Source organism: Panthera leo, chromosome D3 (assembly GCF_018350215.1).
Source record: "Panthera leo isolate Ple1 chromosome D3, P.leo_Ple1_pat1.1, whole genome shotgun sequence".
NCBI lineage: Eukaryota > Metazoa > Chordata > Mammalia > Carnivora > Felidae > Panthera > Panthera leo.
The window spans coordinates 56887032-56910215 of NC_056690.1; the positions used below are offsets into that span (position 1 = coordinate 56887032).

The following is a 23184-nucleotide window of genomic DNA, read 5'->3' on the forward strand; positions in this document are numbered from 1 at the left end:
AATGGTTAAAATGTCCACTTGGGGGCCTTCGTGGAAAAGAGGTGGACCTGCCCGAAGTTTTCTTTGTTTACTAGAAGGTGGAAGTGAAACCGGAAGGGCCCTTGGCTCACTTACTCCTTATTCCCACCCAAAGGGAAACTGGGGGGCTTTCCGAGGCTGACGCTAGCAGCAAGTGCCAGAGGTAAAGTGGGAGCCCAAGAAGCAGCCTCCGGTCTCAGAGAACTTCAGTTTCAGCAGTGGGTCTCAGGCCGGAGGACCCCTGCCCCAGAGGCTCGGATGTTCAGTGCTTGTGGGCTTAGGAAAGGTTCCCACCTGTCCTGGCCCTCCCTTAGGCCCTCTCCGTGGGAGAAGAGAGCCACACAGCCACCTTCCCACCCTCACCACTGGTCACTGGGAAGGTGCTGAATGACGCAGGGGCTGCTGTACCCGGAGAAAAGGAAGCCAGGTTCTGGGCAGGTGCCACCTGCCCAGCAGGCTGCTCTCCCAGCTTTGTTTTTCCTTTCTTTAAGCCAGGAGAGGGTTGTGGGAGGGGTGTTCCCTCAGGAAGAAAAGGCACCTGGCCTCCTAATCCCCCAAAGCAGAGGCAGCTCAGGCCCAGAGGCCCCAGGGTCTGGTTCCACTGTCCTCCCTAGAGAAATATGGGAGTGGGCTCGGAGAGGCCCAGGAGTGCTTCCGTGTCTCATAGGAAGGGGAAACAAACCCTGCTGTTCCAGAGCAGGCTTCGGTTAGAGGGGCAGCAGCCGGTACCAGGACAAAGGCCCTTTTGGAGGAGGTGTCAGTGTTCACACCCCACACCCCAGAAATGGGGCCTGGGCTGGTGTTTTCGCCAGCTAAGGCAGCTATAACAAAATGCCACAGACTGGGCGGCTTAAGCAACAGACATGTATCTCAGTTCTGGAGGCTGGGAAGAGGCTGGCCCAGTGCAACAGGGCGATTACTCAGCTCTGTCTTCTCCAGTCCCAATTCTGGACCTCCTCCATGCATTCTGATCAAAAAGAAGGACTAATCTGCTCTAAAGTGGGAGTCACCAGGAATAACCCAGCCCTGTTGTCAGGATTCATTGTAGAGCTTTAAATGTGTTATAAGACAGTTTACAACGTTGAAGCAAAATCCAGGGATGTACATGGGTTAAGTTAAAAGCACAATTTTATATTTTCTCGTCAAACAAGTTGACTTGAGGCAACAACTGAAGTATAATTTAATTCAACAGGAAACATCCCACTTGGAGGGAAAACAGAAAACCAAAAAAAAAAAAACCCCAAAAAAAAACCTTAAATTAAAGCCAAACATTCTTTCCAAGGCACAGCACTGACATTTCCAGATTGACAAGCACAATGAGTTTGTTTCCATGAAACAAAATCATGAGTCCAGAGTTTGCCTTTGAAACAGCTTTCCACATCATCTCCGTTTCTCAAGGCTCAGGGAACGATGCTCGTGGCTTTCCTCAGGGCCAGGTAGCCAGTGACGACATCAGATGGCAGCCTCCGGATATAGGAAAACTCTTCAATGGTGCTGAACCGCAGCTTGCTCTGGGGGTCAGTGTAGTTGGCCTGGGTGGGAAACAGGCACAGGGAAAGGCGGAAAATTGTTGTTAGTGCTGAACATTTTAAGTTCAAGCTTAAAGTTTTTTTCTATTGTACTTAAAGTAAAATATCTTCATTTTGCCTTCCTCTGTCACCATGAACGCTAAACTGCTCACTTTGGCAAAGACTGGTTAATCTTCCCAGACTTGAGAAATACTTCAGGGTATGGACGAAGGGAAGAGGAGTGACCACATCAGACACTACGACTCTTCTGGTTGGTGTCACAAAGGCTAGAAGAAACAGGTCCAAAGTGGAATTCACGAGGATCATCCCTCCCTGGTCCCTGCCTTCAAACCCCCCCTGCTTTGGGGCTCCTGGGTAGGTCAGTAGGTTAAGTGTCTGACTCTTGATTTTGGCTCATGTCATGATCTCACGGTTCGTGAGACTGAGTCCTGCATCAGCCTCTGTACTGATGGTGTGGAGCCTGCTTGGGATTCTCTCTCTCTCTCTCTCTCTCTCTCTCTCTCTCTCCCCCCGCCCCCTGCTTCAAACAGATATTCTAGCTCCATCCCCCAAGGCAGGGAACAGGGGCTTGCCGCGCACACTCGCCCCTCCCTGTCACACCACGCCTGCCCCAAGTGCACTCCACTCCTGCTCCTCCACACCGTCCCCGTGCCACTCCTGTGGCTCCCCGGGCTACACCGCAGAGCTGGAGGGGCCGCCCACACCCACCCTCCCACTGGAAGGGACCACCGCCCTACAACCGCAACCAGGGCCATCTTCACAACTTGCGCTTCTGACCACGTCATTCATTCCTCAGCAGATCTCTCAGTAGCTGCTCTCTTTCCTCAGGACAAAGGGCCACATCCTCAAGCACTGCTCCTCAGAGCCGGCAAGCCCTCCTGGGCCCTCCTCCTTCCCAAGCCTCTTCCACAGCCACACGTCCCCACTCTGGTTCCAACTGCTCTGGCTCTCAGGCCCTCCCTGCATTCATGCCCCATTCGCCCTTTCCTGAGGAGGGGCCCCCAACTGGGCCACTTTACTCCCTAATTGCCTGCTTGTCCTTCAGGACTCGGCCCCCAGTCATCTCATCAGGGAAGCTTTATCTGCTCCCCCACTCTCCCCACATCTGTCTCTCACTCTTACACTTACTATCTGCATAACTCTTTGACTAAGGTCTAGGCTGAGAGGCTCCATGAGGCAGGAACCCTTGCTTTGCTTATCACCGCATCTCTGCCCCCAGTGCAATACAGAGTGCACGGTGGGCCTTCAGGTGGTGTTTGCACAGCGAGTGATGACTGAATGAATGAACGAACAAATGGACTATCAGGATGATCACAGAAAACAGAACTCACTTCCCACGGACATATCAAAATTATCTTTTAGTGTGTTTTCCCCACATGCAAAGTGGAGAAAATAAATTCACTCACTGTATTACCTCAAGTCATGTGGCTTCTACAGATTTTGAAACAAAACATGAGGATGAGTCATTTGGAACTCCTTGAAAAAATTATAAAAGATGCCATTAAAGTCTAGACAGATAACGTCCAGTTACTCGAGTGTGGACTGTCTGCTCAGCGCAGATCAGCTCTGTGTGGCCCCCAGACATGCAGCAGTGCTGTTATTTCAGGGGAGAAGGAAGGCTGAAGAAGCAGGAAGCTGAAGGGAGTCAGTCGTAGGTTTCTCACACTCTATAAAAAGTCCTCAATTCAGCCACAGGGGATCTCCAGCAGCTATTTAACATCCAATGTGTCAGGAAAATGAGATTATTCCTAAAGATTCATTAAAGCTCTCCATAAAATAAAACTTCAATCCTTTGGCTTAATCCAGATCTTGCTTTCTGTACCACATTTCCTGTAATGACAGTAATATCAAGGAAGGCTTAAGTAGACAGAGAGCAACAAGTCCCCTTTGAGGGCTCCTGGCCACGCAGCAGCCGGACGAACTGGCTGGCAGGGGAGGCTTTACCGCAGTTCCAAGCAGGGGTGCAGGCCTGTGCGTCTGGCTTTGATCATCTGGCCTCTGTATATGAACCAGCTCTGGCCTGGCTCCACTTCTGTGGCTGCCTCACTCCTACCCACCACACTGTGCTGAGCCGGCCCGCCCAAGTTCAGACCTCGGTGCCAAGAAGGCTGAGGAATAAATAACGCAGAATACAGAGATACTCTGGCACCGACAGAAAGGTTACCAACAAAAGCTCGCACAGACCGGACCTGACCTAGTATTCTGAGCAGAAGGGAGGAGGCCAAGTGACACCCCAGAGGTGAACAAGGGAAAAGCTGCACTCCTCCAGTCTGCCCTCCTCGGATTCCATGCCTTGAGCCTGAACACAACAATGACCGCCTTCCCGTGGGGCGCCAGTAAAGACCTGTAAGGCTCCCCTGGCTGCAAGGTGACCGGCAGTGTTCACTGCTCACCCAGAACCACTGTACTTCCCATTACTTTGTAATGAGGGCTAAACACAGGTGTGACCCTGCACACCTCCCTGCCTGCCCACGCCCAGCAGACAGGTGTGGCAGTGTTAACATGAGCTGGGCTTCATTTTTAATGATGTAACTTTAATTAAAAAAACAAATTTTTTTTTCAATGTTTATTTTTGAGAGACAGAGGCAGAGTGTGAGTAGGGAAGGGGCAGAGAGAGAGAGACAGAGAGAGAGAGACAGAGTTCAAAGCAGGCTCCAGGCTTTGAGCTGTCAGCACAGAGCCCGACGTGGGGCTTGAACCCATGAACCGTGAGATCATGACCTGGGCCGAAGTCGGACGCCCAACCGACTGAGCCACCCAGGCGCCCCTATGTAACTTTAATTTACACAAGCAACAAATGGACATATTCAGAGGAAAGGGAAGAGAAGGGAAAAGGAAACGAAAGGGAAGGAAGAAAACATTATGAATAAGACCAAAGTCCTCTTTTCCAACCTTCTACCATCCAAAAACCCTTGCCTTTCCCAAGGAAATCACTGTAAGTGGGCACGCTTCCAGACCTTGTTTGTATATACCCTTACACACTTACACAAACACACCAGAGAAATTACCCAGAATATTTTTGTGAGTGGGTGTTAGTTTCTGCATAAGTGGTACAATGCTGCTTCTACTACTTTGCACCCTCAGTAAACGATACAACTTGGAAGTTTATCCATGTTATTGCATACACGTCAGCCTCACAGGACAGTATGAAAACACCCCCAACCCCACACCCCGGGTGACTGACCTTGATTTTGTTTCCAGTATTTTGCTCACCATCACATTTTCTCATAATCACTTCTGTATGAAGCTCCTTGTGCACACTGCTTCCCTAGAAGGCAGACTGCTGGGTCCCAGGCTTTCGCTTTTCTGCCTCAATAGGTATTGCCAAATGTCTTCCAAATAACCCAGACCAAAGTATTCCCACCTCAAAAGGGCCATGTGTGAGGATATCCACTTCTCTATGTTGACGTTTATAAGCAAACGTTTTCATTTCTTTTTTTTCTTTTTTTAATTTACATCCGAGTTATTTAGCATTTAGTGCAACAATGATTTCAGGAGTAGATTCCTCAATGCCCCTCACCCATTTAGCCCACCCCCCCCACACAACCCCTTCAGTAACCCTGTTTGTTCTCCATATTTAAGAGTCTCGTATGTCTTGTCCCTCTCCCTGTTTTTATTTTTGCTTCCCTTCCCTTATGTTCATCTGTTTTGTCTCTCAAAGTCCTCATGAGTGAAGTCATATGATTTTTGTCTTTCTCTGACTAATTTCGCTTAGCATAATACCCTCTAGTTCCATCCACGTAGTTGCAAATGTCAAGATTTCATTCTTTTTGATTGCCGGGTAATACTCCATTGTAGATATATATACCACATCTTCTTTATCCATTCATCCATCGATGGATATTTGGGCTCTTTCCATACTTTGGCTATTGTTGATAGCACTGCTATAAACATTGGGGTGCATATGTCCCTTCGAAACAGCACACCTGTATCCCTTGGATAAATACCTAGTAGTGCAATTGCTGGGTTGTAGGGTAGTTCTATTTTTAATTTTTTGAGGAACTTCCATACTGTTTTCCAGAGTGGCTGCACCAGTTTGCATTCCCACCAGCAGGGCAAAGGAGATCCCCTTCCTCTGCATCCTCGCCAACATCTGTTGTTGCCTGAGTCGTTAATGTTAGCCATTCTGACAGGTGTGAGGTGGTATCTCATTGTGGTTTTGATTTGTATTTCCCTGATGATGAGCATTTTTTCATGTGTCGGTTGGCCATCTGGATGTCTTCTTTGGAGAAGTGTCTATTCATGTCTTTTGCCCATTTCTTCAAAGGATTATTTGCTTTTTGGGTGTTGAGTTTGATAAGTTCTTTATAGATTTTGGATACTAACCCTTCACCTGATCTGTTGTTTGCAAATATCTTCTCCCACTCCATCAGCTGCCTTTTAGTTTTGCTGATTGTTTCCTTCGCTGTGCAGAAGCTTTTTATTTTGATGAGGTCCCAATAGTTCATTTTTGCTTTTGTTTCCCTTGCCTCTGGAGAAAACATTTTCATTTCTTCCCTACTGATGATTTTTTTTTAAGTTTATTTATTTTGAGAGAGACAGAGACAGTGCGAGTAGGGAGGAGCAGAGAGACAGAGGGGGAGAGACAGAATCCCAAGCAGACCCTTGCTGTCAGCACAGAGCCCAACGTGGGGCTTGAACTCACAAAACCATGAGATCATGACCTCAGCTGAAACTAAGAGTAGGACACTTACCTGTCTGAGCTACCCAGGCACCCCTCTTTTCTACTGAGGAGGCTTTTCCCTTATTATCAGTGAGACTGAATATCTACTTACTGGTCATCTGCATGTCTCCCTTGTAACTGTACTCATATCCTTTTAGCCAGCCCTTCTATGGGATTGTCTTTGAATGATTTGGTAGAGTTCTTTGTATATTCAAATTTTCTTAATTCTTACATACAGTGCGGCAAGAAGTTTTGTTAGGTATGACATGACAAGTCCTTGTCCATTACACAAAGGGACCTGGAACAGCGCTTCTCAAAACGATTCTCATGCCTCCTGATGTGTGCAAACCAGTGCAGGAGCCCATGAGCTGCCTAGTGGTGAGGATAAAGCTACCTGCCCATAAACCCTAGCTTCTTCAAGGAGAAATGTCCATTTGGAACCGTAAGAGAATAACTTCTGCCAGACTAGCTCTGAACAACTATTAAAAAAGGGGTCAAATACATAAGGTGACTATTTTCAGGCAGGAGACAAATCAGCGTAGGACTACAACATTGCTCACAAGTTGAACTCCCCTCCAAGGTTAGAAGGGGATATGTACTCTGAATGGAGGGCAAAAGAATCCACCACACACACACACACATACACACACACACACGCACGCATGTGCACGCACACGCACACGCATGCTGTGTTACAGCACTTCTACTCTCCCTGTTGTTTTTTTGTGATCACTGTTTAAGGGTCTATGTTAGAAAGTTTGTAGTGCACCGAGGAGTGTGTGCTTTCCGGAGGAAAAGCTATAATACACAACTGATTCAGAAAGTATAACTAATATTATTTTCAAAAATATAAAAAAACCTCAAATCTTCCCCAGTGTAAAATGTAGCCCATTAGTTCAGTCAGTTTGTTACAGATGTTTGGAGTCCTACATTTTTATAAAAATGTAAGGCATTTAAATGATGTGTATGAGTTTTGAAAAGTGAAGTGTGCCTCGTTATTTCTACAGTTATGAGAAAAGGCCCATCTTCCAAACATAAGAGTGGTGAAAAGGACGGGAAGCGGGGCTGAAGGAGATGAGGTTCTCTGAGGTTCCCAAGTTCAGCAAGTTGCCCAAGTCTTACTTATCCAACAACATTGCTGGTGTTGGAACTGTGTTCCCCAGAAGCACTTTAGGGGTCACAGAAGTGGGGAGGACAGAGGACCAGATCCACAAGGGACCACACTGGGTCAGTGGGCTCCCAGGGATTCTGTCAGAGATTTCACTTGGAAAAGCGATGCATAAAATGTTTCCAATGCTTACAAATAAGTTTGAAAATCACTGCCTTTACCATAATGTGTCTTTAGTCTTTGGAGAAGTTTAAATTTGTTTTTTAGAGTACGATCATTTCTAAGATGCGAGACATTTTTTAAACCTCAGCAGTTAAAAAAGAAATTATTGTTTCGTTCATGTTATCTCATATATTAATGAGAAAAGGAAGGGGAAGTGAAACTCGTGTCTCCCACCTTCTGGAGCAATCTTCCCTCCAGCCTGCCCACATGGATGCCCCAGGCTGTAGCCACTCTAAGACAAGCCTGTGAGTGCTTCAGCACAAACCCATTACCTATTCAAAGTATGCAGGCTCCAGGCAGGGTCAGGGCTGGTCGGTATCAACACTGTCTAAATAGTATTGTGAAATCTCCTCTTCAACTCAGTGCTAGGAGACAGAGATGTAATTATACTCACAAGAAGACCTGAAACATCAGAATACTTCTTAGCTGGTTTGAAGGATGGAGGAGCATCAATACTGAAGTCTATCGGAGGAAAAAAAGAAAAAAGAAAAGGAAAGAAGATAACTAGACTGGCTTTAAAATATTCAGATCCCTTTCCTTTTCTCTCCTAAAATGCTGTTGGATAATATTTCTGAAATTAATATTCTGCGATCAAGTGCTCCCAAAACTCTCCAGGGGGATAATGCATTACGTCACAGGCCAAGTGCAGGCTCTGGATGCAGCCCTGCCCTGTCCCCAGGGAGCCTGTGCTCCAGCAGAACCACCGGAAAAGCTCATCTGCCCACAAGCCACTCTCACTGTCAGAGGCTACATGGGCTGAGGGCGATGCCAAACAACCCCCTAATTGGGTCTGTGCACCCGGACACCGGAATGTCCACACCCGGACTGCTGACTAATTCACTTGTCACCCATCTGAGTCACCCCCGTGAAAGATGTGCCATGGGACAGGACGCAGACAGAGATTTGACCTCTACTTTCCGATGAAGTTGAACAGAACTTACAACAGTGCTTTACACAGATGGGAAAATACTGCAGCATAAAGCATTTACTCTGAAAAACAACAGCCCAGAAAGCAAAACAGAGTTAGCCTCTAAGCTAGTTGTTAGAAACCCTCCTAAATCTTGGGCAGCCTTGGAAAATACATTTTAAGGGGAGACTCTTGAGTAAGAAGTTTGGCTGACAGAAACGCCAGTACGACCATATCAGGACCTATTCCTCCAGACGGAAATGTTAACGGTGACACCAAAAACCACACACGCGTGACGACACAAACAGGTTCAACACAGATACAGTTATGAGGAAATACGTACAGTATCTCCCTATAGTGAGGCAGCTATAGAATTCTTAGGCTATAAGTCGTTTCCTACATTAATGAGGACACAGCCAAATCATGTAGATTTGTTAGAAGTTGCTAGTCTGAACATTATAAACACATGAAAGGCTCCAGACAGCTCACAGTTAGGGTCGTTCAGTTGCCACGGCAATGCCCTTTCCGAAGCGAGGATCTGTTTCAGGTTCTTCCAGGTTCTGTTCTTCTTGCCAGCTACCGCGCCACCGTGGCCAGAGTGCTTGAGTTAAAGACGTGGATCAGAAGAAACAAAACTCAGTGGAGGCTACCATTTCAGAATCTGAATCATGCTCATTCATAACTGTAACACAGCCCTCATTCTGTCAGCTCTCTTGTGCCCCAAGGGCTGTTTTTTTAATTTTTAAGTATGACACTGTACACTTTAATCTTACTTATAAAAACACAACTTTTGGATTATCAAAACCCATGAGTTAGTTGGTGATAGAATAGAAATAAAAGGTGGTTTGTTTGTTTTAACATGCTTATAGAAAATCACATCCTTTGTTAGGACTAACTTTATAGAATTCACTCATGAATTTCCCATTAATTTAAAAGAAATGCATTACAAAATTAGATTTAAACTCATGACTACATCTCTAAACTCCCTTCTGAGGGCAGGTCACTGCCTCATAAATTACTGGAGATCCTGGAAAACCCAAGTAAGCCTCCCATCATGGCATGGCAAACCTTCTGGAAATTTCTTTTTTGTTGTCATTCTATAAAAATGACAAAGTAAAATGGAAAAGAATAACAAAGTCTGTTGCCGGCACTGGTAATATTGTATTTTCAAAACTAATTAATGAAAAACTTCTAATGATGTAATATGAGTCTCTATAATAATATAATTATTATATCCTTTAAGAATGAAAAGAAGAGTAGCCTATATCTACTTTAGAGCAACATAAGTTAGATTTACTTATGCTAAGGAGGAGCACTCCTCCTTCAGTTAATTATTTTAGGCCTCACCTAAAACTTCTGTAAAACCAATGAAAAGGGATGGTGAAGAATCATGGAAATGACCCACCCTCAAAATAGTATCTTTAACCAGTTCCACAAAAGACACCCAAATCCTTGGGAACCAGCACACTGGGAGATCAGTGGGAAGGGCCCTCCTTCTGCCCCCACCCATCTTCTAGCAGCCTCCTTACCACGAAGTTTGGATCCTTAAATGGCAATGGCTTGGCAGCTTTTTCCATAGGTCCTGTACTATAATCAGAGGGCACCATTTTATTCTCACTCATGGCTTCCATGCTGATACCCTTAAAATATAATAAGGATAGTCTGAGGTCAGGTTCTTCTAGGTGAGTTCCCTAACTCGGCTCCCAGCAAGACACAAGATGATTCCACAGGACATGTGAAGAAAGACAGTGTCCCAGAGCCCTAGCAGGTGGCCTGCACCAGAGAAGGCCATTCCAGACTGGGAGCAGCCCCTGTTGTGCAGACGCCACAGCAGAGACAGCCAGGACCCCAGTTCCTGGTTCCCTCAATGTGCCAAGCATTAGAGATGGGTGTCCTACCTGAGCCAGCTCATTTAACTCGGACCACTGCTCTTATCCCCAGTTTCCGGAAGAGAAAATAGAGGCTCAGGGGTATGGCTTCAAGCCCACACAGTGATTGCCTCTGGATTCAAACCTGCTGATCTTTCTTGTCAAACTGTGTCTCAAAACATTAAGACAAAAAACGCTCCAGCCCTTGTAAGGGTGTCGTCAGCCAGAAAACCCAGGCTACAGCTCTTATGCTTAAGGGGAGCAGCAGGATAGAAGCATTCGGAGGAAGGAACAGAGAGAGGGAGAGGAGGCTGAATGTCCACAGGTCAGCTGGCTAGAGCCAGAGCATCCTGACAAGCAGGCTAAATACTTTAAAACAAAAAACATTTTATTTTTATTTTTTAATGTTTATTTATTTTTGAGAGGGAGAAAGAGAGCTGTCAGCTATGTGCTGACAGCAGACAGCAGCGATGCAGTACTCGAACCCACAAACTGTGAGATCATGACCTGAGCCGAAACCCAGAGTCTGACGCCTAACCAACTGGGTTACCCAGGCATCCCAAACAAAAAACCTTTTAAGTCAACCATCACCTAGAAAAAAAACAAGCCAAACTAAGAACCACTTCTGATTTTTAATGTGATTTCCAGACTACCATATTGGTTTTTTTTTTTAATGATACATAATTTACATACAATGAAATGCACAGATCTTAAGTGTAGGTTTCAGGAGTTTTGCCAAATATTTACACTTGTTTCATCTATGTCCCTATCAAGATATAGAACATTTGTATCATCCCAGAAAGTTCCCTCAGGCCTCTTCCTAGTCAATACCTTCCACCCTCAGGTGGTATCTCCCAGAGATGGGATCTGACAGCAGGTACTCTTGTGTTGGCTTCCTTAGTTCAGCACAGAGCATTTGAGACCTGCAGTGTTGCTGCAGAGCTCAGTAATCTGTTTCCCTGTATTTGTGCCACTCAGCAGAGGAACGCCACCACAATTTGTTTGTCTATTCTCTGCTGATGAACATTTGGGGCAGTTTTAGTCTTTGGCTATTATAAATAACGCTGCTGTGAACATTCTGTACCAACCTTTGTGCGGACCTGTGTTTTCACTTCTCTTGGGTAGATACCTAGGAGCAGAATGGTTGGGTAATAGGGAAACTGCCAACTCATTTTCCTAAATGGCTGCCCTCTTTTACACTCCCAGCAGCAGTGTAGGAGAGTGCTGGTTGTGTGTGTGTGTAAATTCCATCACCACTGCCCCCACCCCCGCAGGGACATCTATGTGGGGGCCACGGGGCCACTCGCTCTGCTGCAGTGGTTCTCCGAACAGTCTCCTCTCAAAGACCATCCCAGACTCTCTGCCAAGGTCTCTGCATGTGGGCCTGTGCTCCTCCTCTGTCCATACCACCTCTTTTGTCAGGCATGCCCCTCAACTCATTCCCCCTTCACGATCTTTCCTAACTCTTCTCTATTCCAAAGCCCAGCTCGGTGTCAACTCTGTAGGAGCTAAGAGGCCTCCAACTTCTCAACCTTTTCCCACCATCCGTAGCCACGAATGTTCTATCTCTTCTCTCTCCCTCCCTGTCCCATGAGTCCTTCCCCCGGCCCTCAGCCTGTATCTGCACCGTCCTCAGCTCTCGGCCTGAGGACGGCCCCTGTGGTGCACACCTTGCCCACTCCCTTCTCTCCAGCACAGTCAGTGACACACTCTTAAATGCAAGCCCGATGTGACTCCGCAATTTACAGCGGGCCAGTGGGCCCCACTGACCTTCAGATTAGAAACACACCCTGGCCTCCTCTCCTGCCTCAGCGTTCACTCCCCCATCTTCCTGTATAATTTTGTATTTTCTGGTACAAAATCCATTGAGTCATTTTCTATATGGCACAAACAGTTTCCAATTTTCCCGTGCTCATTTGTGCTTTACTAAGATTATTTTCATTGGGATTACTCCATGTCAGTTTTAATTTTGTAACAAAGATTAGATTTAGCATTTTGTACATAACTTTTATTGCCCTTCTACTTTTTCCTTCATGGTCATGACATTTCTGCCAGGTACGTGTATCCTAGGAGACCCAAAGTGATGAGGAAAATTTGATTTTCCCATCACATTTAATCAATAATCAATGTTACCTTGTATAGGTTTAGCCAGTTGTCAATGTTATTTTGTGTTGACTATTTGTAAGACTAATATCTATTATAAATTAGATAAATGATGGATAGTTCGTGTTTATGTCTTAGTCGATGAAAAAACAGCAGTTTTATGAAACAGGGAACAACAGACCAGAAGAAGGAGAGACCAAGAGACAGGTGAGCAGACGAGAGACGAGACTCAGAGAGTGAGAAGGCAGAGCAGGGACACACCCTGCCTGCTTCACTGTATGGCTTAGTCTTCCGTCCCCTGCATCTAACCCAGTGCCTGGCACAGAGTAGGTTCCAGATAACAGCTAACTGATTACCCAGTTGGCTAGAGTTAAGGAACAAGACAGCACAGAGTAACTCAGTGCCAGCATCTGTATCTTAAGATGCACATGCTCAGGAGTTTATTGTAAGGAATCCTCTCTGCGGGGAATGCAGTGGCTGAACACAAGGAAACACAGGAAGGATGACTCAGAAATGACAGGGCCAGGTTACCTATGGGGTGTGGGGAACCAGGTGGAAAGGACAAGGAGATGGGAAGGGCAGACAGGAGTAAAACTTCTCTGAGTACAGCTTTGTGTAGAGTTTTGACCTTCTGAATCATGTTAAAGTTTCACATACTAAAAACAAAAACAAAAACAAAATAATAATAATAATAATAAAACCAACAAGGATGGGCAGCAGGTAGGGAAAATGGACTACAAACGAAAACAAATCAACCTAACTGTATTTTGAATGACAAACATAACCACACTGAAGGGGAGGAAGGGAGAGAGAATTCCAGTGACCTCTGAACACAGTATTTTAGCAATATAACCTAAGGCTAAAGGCAAAAATGACCATAAACAATTGGTAGGGTTTTTTTCTCACAAGGGTACAGGTTAAGAATTCTGAAACTACTATATACGTATTCTAAGAAGGAGGAAATGAGGAATGACGGAAAGCTAGAATGAAGCCTGTGCTACGGGGCTGAAATCAGAGGTTAGCAATGTGGACTCATGGTTTTAACACAGCATAGATCGAGAAAGAGATACAGAGAGTAAGGGGAGGAACACACACATACACAAACACACCAATAGTTGCTAACTCTCTCCACTGAGAGGGCTGGAAAACAACAGGCACACCTGTGTTCAGATCCTGGTTTCTGAAAGTTATTCTCCACGAACTACTGATCCTTAAAAAAATAGCTGGTTCTAGGGCTGGGGCAGAAAAGTACAAGATGAGCCTGTGGTTCGAGAAAGTAAGAAAAGAGCTGTATCAGTTTGCTAGGGCTGCCATAACAAAATGCCACAGATTGGGTAGGTTAAACAACAGAAATTTATTTCCTCACAGTCTGGAAACTACAAGTCCAGGGCAAGATGTCTGCAGGGTTCTCCTGAGGCTGCGCTCCTTGGCTTGTAGATGGCTGTCTTCTTGCTGTGTCCTCACATGGCCTTTCCTCTGTACACTCCCCTCCTTGGTGTCTCTTCCTCCCATAGGGACAATGGTCATAAGGGATTAGGGCTCCACCTTTGTGACTTCATTTAACCTTAGTTACCTCTGCGATGTCCCTATCTCCAAATACAGTTACATTCTGAGGTGTGCTAGGGTTAGGACTCCCTATAAATCTTGAAGGGAGGGGCACCTGAGTGGCTCAGTCAGTTAAGCATCTGACTTTTGATTTCAAAGAAGGTCATGATCTCACAGTTTTGTGAGTTCAAACCCCACATCGGGCTCTGCACTGACAGTACAGAGCCTACTTGAGACTATCCTCCTCTCTCTACCCCTCTCCTGCTTGTGCTGTCTCTGTCGCTCTCTCTTGCAAAAAAAAAAAAAAAAAAAAAAAATCTTAAAGGGACATAAATTCAGTCCATAACAGCACTCAAAAACTGATGGGGGTCTATTAAAGGACACAGAAGCCAATTTGAAGAGGTCCCCACTAGCTAAGGACACTTTGAGCAAAAAAACAAATAACACTGATCTAGAATATATAAAGAATTGTTATCACTCAACAACAAAAAGACAATTCCATCTTAAAATGGGTCAAGGATTTCAATAAACATTTCTTTGAAGAAGATCTACAAATGGTCAACATCATTGGTGATTAGGGAAATGTAAATCAAAACCACAATGAGATACCGCTTCACACTCACATGGCAACATACAGGATGGCCACAATCAAAGACATAACGTGCTGGCGAGGATGTGGAGACACTGTAACCCTCATATGCTGCTTATGAGAATGTAAACGGGTATGGCCACTTCGAAACAATGTTTGGTATTTCCTCAAAATGTTGAAGAGGATTATCCTATGACCCAGTAATTCAACTACTAAGTGTATACCCAAGAGAATTAAAAAAAAAAAAAATGTCTGTGCAAAAACGTGCATGTTCATAGAAGCATTTTTCATAATAGCCAAGAAGTGCAAACAACCTACCTGTCCATCAATGGAGTGTTATTCAACCATAGAAGGGAATGAAGTACTGATATATCCTACACCACGGATAAGCCTTGAAAATATTATGGTAACTGAAAGAAACACACACAAAAGGCTGCATATCGTATGATTCCATTTACGTGAAGGGACTAAGATCAGAGATGGTCAGGGGCTGGGAGGATGGGGGAATGGGGAGAGACAGCTAAGAGGAAGAGGGTTTCTTTTCAGGGTCATGGAAATATTCTAAAATTAGATGGTGGCACAACTCAGTGAATATCCTATAAACCACTGACGAGTACACTTAAGAGGGTGACTTTTATGGTATGTGGATTATAACTCAATAAAGCAGTTAACAAATAAACATGGATGAATGAGTAAAGCTAGTCTCAAAAAAAAAAAAAAAAAAAAAAGCTAGTCTCAAAGTATCTCCCCACAGGATACCTTAATACAAACAGTGGAGAAACCCCGCAGACACCATCTAAGTGCTCCAAGCTAACACTGTCAGTAACAGAACATGTGGCCATCGTGTGCCAGGATGTGATGCACTGAGAAGGGGACAGTGTCACTTCTGTACTGCTGCCAAAAATGTATTACGCATATCTAATCACGAGGAAATATCAGACAAGCCCAAACTGAGGAATACGCTATAAAATAAGTGACCGGTACGCATCAACAGTGTCAGGTCGTGAAAGATAAAGACCGAAGAACTGCTCTACATAAAAGGAGGCTAACAACATATGACAACTAAACACAATGTGTGATCCTAGACCGGACCCTGGACCAGATCAAAGACAAGCGTACGTTCTATGTATCGGTGTCAGTGTTGCTTCATTGTGAATGCCCTAAATTGCATGGCTGTACTATTGTTATGTGTCGGAGAATGCCTTTGGTTTCAGGACATCCACACTGAAATATTTAGAGCAGTAAAACAAAACAAAACAAAACAAAACAGGGGTACCTGGGTGGCTCAGTCGGTTACACATCCGACTCTTGATTTCAGCTCAGGTCATATCTCACAGCTCGTGAGATCGAGCCCTGCATGGGGCTCTGCACTGACAGCTCAGAGTCTGCTTGGAATTTTCTCTTTCCCTCTCTCTCCGCACTTCCCCCACTTGCACTGCCCAAGCGCACACTCTCTCTGTCTCAAAATAAATGAATAAATATTAATAATAATAATAATAATAAATAAAATTTTTAAAAAGTACAGTGGCCAAGAGAGATCGCTCCCCTGGGGTACAGCCAGCTGCTAACCTGACGGCGAATGAGCCAGAGGCTCCACGGACCTCGAGAGGAAGCTATAGCTGGCATGCAGGTCAGGAAGAGTGACAGTCACCTGCTCTTTCAAAAGGCAAAGGAGGAAGCCTAGCCCACTGGCTGGAAGACACATGAGATGAACAGGTCTAAGAAAACCCACTGCTGTCAGAAGAAGCAAAGGGGTCCTTTTCTCAAGAAGCTTAGAACCAGGGTGGCTACGGGACTACTCCATGAGGAGCAGGCTGATGGGGATGGACTTTCAGGAGGATGGGCCTACAGGATGGCCTAAAGTACGTGAGAGACAGGAAAACAGCCCCAAGAACCATGCAGGGAGCATCACATCAAAACAGAAAAGCATACTGTTGGGGTTTTTCATTAAGAAAATGACTACTTATGTAATGTCTCCACCTGGGAGAGAATAAACAAACGGAGCTGCTAAAGCAGCAAGGAGAGATCCCAGAGGGACATGGAAAAGCAGGCCCCAAGCGCACCCAATGATTACAGAACCATCCACAGAACACGCTCAGCTGGCAGCCACCAGCCTCAAGCTATAGCCTTAAGGCTTTCCTCCCCTGCAGGAACTGCAGAAAGACGGCATCTCTCCCTTTCTCTGCCCTCTTTCCTGATTCCTAGTGGAATCAGGTGCTGTGTGCACAGAGAAATCCTGGGAATACGGGGCGCTCTTTGATGCAGGCTGTTCCCAGGCCCCAGGGAGAGACGGGAATGCTGGCGGGCAGAGAGGCCTCGCTGAGATTGGGGAGGCCACCGAGAAAAGCAGGTACCTCAGCAAGTGTGTGCGGGTGGGAAGGTCTGGGAGCTCTGCCAGGGGAGCGGAGGCACCGTCAGACAGGTGCATCTGCTTCGGGGGGGAAAGGTGGGCGAGACGCCAGAAGTCTGCATCGCCGCCGTTCCAGGCGGCACCACAGAGAAGGGGCAACAAGGGAACGGAGGTGCTGTGCTCAGGCCCTGATTTTCAAAGCGGACCCCACCCGCTCATTTGGTCCCTCCATCCTCTGTCCTTCCCTTGTCAGCAGGGCCAGTGAGGAGCCAGGCTGAGGAAGGCGCAGAGGAAGGAAGCCATCCCAGCGAGACCCGAGCCACATGGCTCCAGAGCTGCCTCCTGCCTGGCAAACTCATGGCTCTCCTCCCTCTCACACCAGGCTCCAAGAGAACACCCCCACTCCGGGCCCACAACTGGGTGTTCTGCCCTTCTCTCCTCCCTCACCCCAACCTCCCCGGGACTGCGCCCTCATTCTTCCCTCCCCAGGGCTTCAGCCATGCCCAGAGCCTGGTGCCTATTAGTGACGCGATCAGAGGGAGCGGCCTGCAGTCAAAGGGAGGATCAAGTCTGTGAGGCTGGAACACAATCAAATAACATTTTGAGTGATGTGCAGTTTCCACATTACTGAACCACGTTAACACCAAGAGACTTCATGAGATGAACCGTCCCATCCCTGAGACATGAACACCCTACGAAGAAGAAAGAAGTAATGCTTAGCACTCAGGGCTGCCCCTCTGTGCAGCTCGAGAAGAGCTGACCTAAGGCCCAGGGAGGAGATACCTGGCCGTACCAAGGCAGCACAGGCCTGCAGTCCGTAAGGCCTCGGCTCGCCCAATAACAGCTACATCTCTCTGGAGGGCAGCCTGCATAACTGACCCAGACTTCAGGATAACGTGGTCACGAAGAAGAGAGACAAATGCCCTTTGTCTTATCACTGAACACCCAAATCCTCAGTTACATCCATCTAACAGTATTCTAGAATCAAATTGCTGAGCCTAAACCAAAACTATAGCGTTGTGGTAGGGTTACTGAAAATAGCTCAAGTGTGAGAAGGAAGCTAACTATTCAATCAAGTCGATTAAATAAGAGCACTCAATCCCTTGAGAAGTCTGTCAACACAGAGAGATTCATGAAATAACGCTAAGTGAAAGCAGGGTCCACAATGTCATACATCAAGGACAATGATGAAAAACTGTATCTCCACGTAGAAAACACAAGCTGTCGGGGAAGAAGTGGGTGACTTTTTATGTCCACTTTAAAAATAGAAAAAAGGAACTTCTAAATCTAACATTATCATGATTTTCTTTTAAAGTCGGGGTAGAATGATTACTTTTTGGACGAACAAATCAGTCTAGCATTCTCTGGTGCCTCCAATTACAGAAGAGTCTATGATCAACTGCACTCTGCATAATAATAACCTTCTCAAGGAGCAACTGCTGCTGCTTAACATATTTAGTTAGATGTTGTGTTCACTGCTTAACCATCACATATCAGTCTATTGTGTAACACTCAGGCGACAGGACAATTAGGTTTCTCTGTAGATTCTACCAACTTCAATATGCATCTGGAAAGTCTACAATGCCGTATACTGATCTAATCAAACCCCCCCCCCCCCAAAAGCATTTCTCTGTACCATGGATTTGGTTCTATCAAATATTTAATTCTATCTTCCAAGGTAGAAGAGTGATAAGAGTGATATCAAGAGAGGCAGTAAAGAAAAGAGAATGTGGACTCTGGACAATCCACCTGGGTTCCAATCCTGACTACTGTGTGTAGTTTGTGTGATCTCGGGAAAGTTACTCAATCTCTCTCTCTCTCTCTCTCTCTCTCTCTCTGATCCTGTCTTTTCATCTGGAGAATAACAATTCACAGAGGTTTATTTTAACAATTAAATGAGGTAGGGGACCTGGCTGGCTCAGGCAGTGGAGCATGCGACTCTTGACCTTGGGGTAAGAAGTTCAAGCCCCAAGTTAGGTGTAGAGATAATTTAAAAAATAAAATCTTAAAAATAATAATAATAATTAGGGGCGCTGGGTGGCTCAAGCGTCCGACTCCTGATTTCAGCTCAGGTCATGATCTCGAGGTTTGTGGGTTGGAGCACTGCATCGAGCTCTACACTAACAGTGTAGAGCCTGCTTGGAATTCTCTCTCCCTCTCTCTCCCTCTCTCCCTCCCTTTTCTCTCTCTCTCTCTCTCTCTCCCCCTCCCCAACTCGTGCTTGCTCTCTCTCAAAATAAATAAACTTAAATAATAATAATAATAATAATTAAATAAGATAGTACTTAGAAAGTGCTTAGCACACATTGCCTGGGATACAGTAAATCTCAATAGATACTAATTATTATTATTTATAATGATTTCTTTCACTTTAGCAAGTGTATCTGTTCACCAACCTAAGTTAACACTAATCATTTTCAATGTATCATAACCAGAGTGAAAGGGAAATAGCACTTTCCAGATTATGTCATTATTCATCAACACCCGTATTTTACACGGAAAATACAAATCCAGTTGTACAATTTGTACAATTTAGCAAGCACAAACAGTAATTTCTGCTGAATTAAAGATTCACTTTGATGAAATAATGAAATTATTTTAGTACTATTAAACTATTTAATACTATTTCCTAGGACTGACATAAAGGAATTTCTATAAATGCTTTGCTCAGAATATCAAAAATATCCTTGGGACACTTGGGTAGGTTAAGTGTCCAACTTTGGCTCAGATCATGATCTCACAGTTCACAAGTTCAAGCCCTGCATGGGGCTCTGTGCTGACAGCTCAGAGCCTAGAGCCTGCTTTGGATTCTGTCTCCCTCTCTCTCTGCCCCCCCCCCCCCACTCTGTCTCTGTCTTTGTCTCTTTCAAAAAATAAAAATAAACAAAAACATTAAAACATATTCTGTTCAACTCCTGAAGACTTCCAAACATAAAGCCTTTTAAACTTCATCTATGTACACAATTTTACTTGAGAAACAGCATGCACATTCTAGAAAGTAAAACCCACCTTAAGAATCCACAATATCAAGTTATTTTAACCAATTTCAAAAAGCATTCTAATGTCATATATAAATGTCCCTTGTATGGGGGGGATTTTTATATCCCATGAAAGTTTTACAGACACTGCTTTTTTGTAAGAAACAAACTAGCTGAAACTATTGAATTTAGGAAATTTAGATACTGAAAGATCTGTAAAGTCCCTTTTAACTCAAGAAATACAATTGTTTATATAAAAAGCACTCATTTCCCACTGATAAAACCTTAAGCAATCTGATATGTGCGCACAGCTCCAGCCCTTGAAGGCCCTCCCCATTCAGACCCACCACCCCTCAGAATCCACCTCAAATCCCTCTGCCTCCCCACCTTTCCTTCTGTGACTACCGTCCCTGCATGAGTCCTCATCTTCCTGTCTCTCACCACCTTAGGGCACCAATACCATAGAATACCTATAACCAACTTTGGTACATGGTTAGAAATTACTGTATTTTCCTAATTGTTTCATAAATGTGACAGGTAGAATTGTTAAGAAGGCCCTTCAGATTCCTGGCTTCTAGTGTTCATACCCCTTCTACCAGTTATTCAAGCAAACACTAATATAGGTACCACTATGAAGGGGTTTTGCAGATATAATTTAGGTCTCAAGTCAGCCGACCTCACACAAAGGAGACTATCCAGGTGGGCCTGCCCTAATGACCTATATCCTTCAATCTGGGTTCAGAGCTCAGTGTCAAGAGAAGTCCGAAACATCTGTGTGTGACAGGGATTGGATGCAAGAGATTCTCCACAGCTGGCTCTGAAGATGGACAAGGCTGTGTGGCAAGGAATGAGACCAGCCCAGTCAACCCTTTGGTTTCAGCTTTGTGATACCCTGAGCAGAAAACCAAACGTCAGTCACATCGTACCAGGACTTCTGACCTACAACGAGATACCTGTACACAGCCACCAGAATGGCTAAAATTAAAGATGGATGATGCCAAGTATTGTTGAGAGCACAGAACAACTGGAACTCTTATTCTTTACTGGCAAGAATACACAATAGTGCAGCTACTTTGGGAAATGTCGTTTAACAGTTTCTGAGGTAAATGTGTGTCTAAATAGTGGATCCAGCAATCCCACTATTATCCATTTACCTAAGAGAAATGAAAACCTATATTTGCACAGACTTCTATAGGAATGTTCAGAGCAGCTTATCCATAAAAGCCAATCAAATGTAAACTCAAATGTCCATCAGTTGTGGTATGTTGACACAATGTACCAGATACCTTGATACAGATAATATGAATGAATGACTCTCGAAAACAGTTTCACAGAGAAACTTAAACACAAAATAGTATGTTCTATATGATTCCATTTATATTCTGTTCAAAAAGCAAAGTCAATCTATGGTGAGAGATATCAGAACACTGGTTACCTGTGGCAGGGAGGGTATTGACTAGAAAGGGTTGCTGGGGAATTTTCAGGGGCTCTTGGAAATTCCCTTGATCTGGCCACACAGATATATACATATATAAAAAGTCATTGATCTGTACTGTCAAGATTTGTGCATTTTACTGCATGTCAGTCCTATCTCAATAAAGTATTTAAAAAGGGCAGTGGGGAGGACTACCCATTACAGCTACAAAATGCAACGGGCACTTAACATCTCTAGAAAGTCGCTCTTGGTTCTTGGTGAATGATGCCACGCTATGTGCTGTAGAGGACAAAGGAACACACTCTATCTTTTCCCTCTTATTGCTCTAAATAAAAAAGCAGAAGCTAAGAAAAATACTAATCTAACCAAAATACTAATCTAACCAAAGCACTCCTCTGCAGAAAATCCTTTGCTGGAACTGTGGAACCTAGATTGCCCAGATACCGTGAAACCTGTGCCAGGCACTGTGCTCAGGGCTTTCCGACCATGACCTCATTGAATCCTTTGAACAACTCCATTGGGAAAGACCAAACCCACTTTGGGACGAAGAAACAGAGTCAACAAAGTACTTTTCTGAGGAGGAAGGAAGCCATTCTTGGTATTCCTACATGTAGGACATTCGGGCGCTCTGCACCTCACACACACTCGGTAAACGTCCAAAGAAAGGACGAAGGTGAGACACGTTGACTGAAAGAGCAAAGTCCTGAATCTCCATCTAAATGCGACCTCGACGAAGGGACGATCATGCTACTAAGTCGGTATTAACCCCACCCTCCTGCTCTCAAGGACAACGCAATGCAGTTGGTGCTTGAACCAAATCCCACTTGTCCACACTAGGGAAAAAAATGTTTTATTTGCACCGCAAATGAGATCCGCATCCACCGCAGGCAAGACAGCAAGGTCCCGCACCTTCTCCGAGGCATCAGCGCCTGGCCGCCCGCGCCCTCGCTCGGCCCCGCCCTGCGCACGCGCCTTCGCTCCGCCCCGCACGGCCCCGCGCACGCGCAAACTAGGCGAGCCACAGCATACCTGCGTAAAGCCGGCGCCAGCCACTTTTTTCTTCTTACTGGCGCTGTAACCCCCAGCGCTGCTGCCGTTGTGGGAAGGACTAGCTGGCCTCTTCTTGCTGTTCCGGGCTATCCCCGGAGTGGAAGTGGTGGCCACAATTGGAATTTGAGCCGCCATCCCTACCGAGTCTTCCTCCACCCCCACCCCCCACCTTCTCTGTGTGGGCTTTGGAACTTCCGGCTCGCTGTTACTTCCGCCTTCGTGTGTGAAAATCTGGCCTGGATTCCCAGCGCGTTCGCGGACTTCTTTCGGCCAAATCTAAAAGGCGGAGGTCGGAGCAGTCCCTTCCGTGGGGGCTGGATGGTGTCAGCCAGGCGGTGTGCTGCTACTCAGGCGCTCTGAACCTGGGCACGTGCTTGGAAATCCGCAGTGACTGAGGAACAGAAGATCTCCATCTTTTTCAAACACTGGGTTGTTCTATTAATAACCGTGTTGCCTTTTCTCACGTTGTCAGAAGAATAATTAATAATTGATAATAATAATAACATTAATATCTGAGAGTAGAGGTAGGGTTGTTCTGAGTGGACTGAACAGACTGAACAGTGGTGCTGGCATTCCCCTTGGTCTCTGCCTTCTCGTGTGGAAGAAATTTGTGTATATTCACTGGGTGTCCAAATGGACTGGAAGGGTAGAGTGGTTTTTAACCTTTTAGGACCCCCAGATCCCTTTGAGAATGTAAGTCCCTTCCCTACCCCCACCAAATGTATACAGGTGTAGACAGAATTTTACGGGTGGATTTCAGGGAATTCACAGATCTGCTAAAACCTAATTATGAATTTCAACCCCCTCTCCCCTGTTATT

General features: G+C 45.3%; 1 protein-coding gene and 1 long non-coding RNA gene across 2 annotated transcripts in view; one reads left to right on the top strand and one right to left on the bottom strand.

Annotated features, from left to right (window-relative positions):
• The window catches only part of LOC122202990, a 140965-nt gene that overhangs the window by 67796 nt on the left and 49985 nt on the right, over positions 1-23184 (top strand). The window lies entirely within an intron of this gene.
• INO80C (INO80 complex subunit C) lies at positions 832-23054 on the bottom strand. The gene is made up of 5 exons (XM_042909478.1): positions 22345-23054; positions 9977-10087; positions 8937-9048; positions 7935-8002; positions 832-1550 (listed from the first exon to the last, which is right to left on the bottom strand). Exons 1-5 carry the CDS (start codon positions 22498-22500, stop codon positions 1419-1421), a joined length of 579 nt encoding a protein of 192 aa, XP_042765412.1. The 5' UTR covers positions 22501-23054; the 3' UTR covers positions 832-1418.

Excerpts from the sequence above, each read along its gene's own strand:
- INO80C (XM_042909478.1), bottom strand. The coding sequence starts at position 22,500 with ATGGCGGCTCAAATTCCAATTGTGGCCACCACTTCCACTCCGGGGATA. Across the intron at positions 9,049-9,976 it reads TTAAGGATCCAAACTTCGTG|CACTCTGGCCACGGTGGCGC; the intron begins GTAAGGAGGCTG and ends CTTTAACTCAAG. Across the intron at positions 8,003-8,936 it reads GCAACTGAACGACCCTAACT|ACTTCAGTATTGATGCTCCT; the intron begins GTGAGCTGTCTG and ends TTCCTCCGATAG.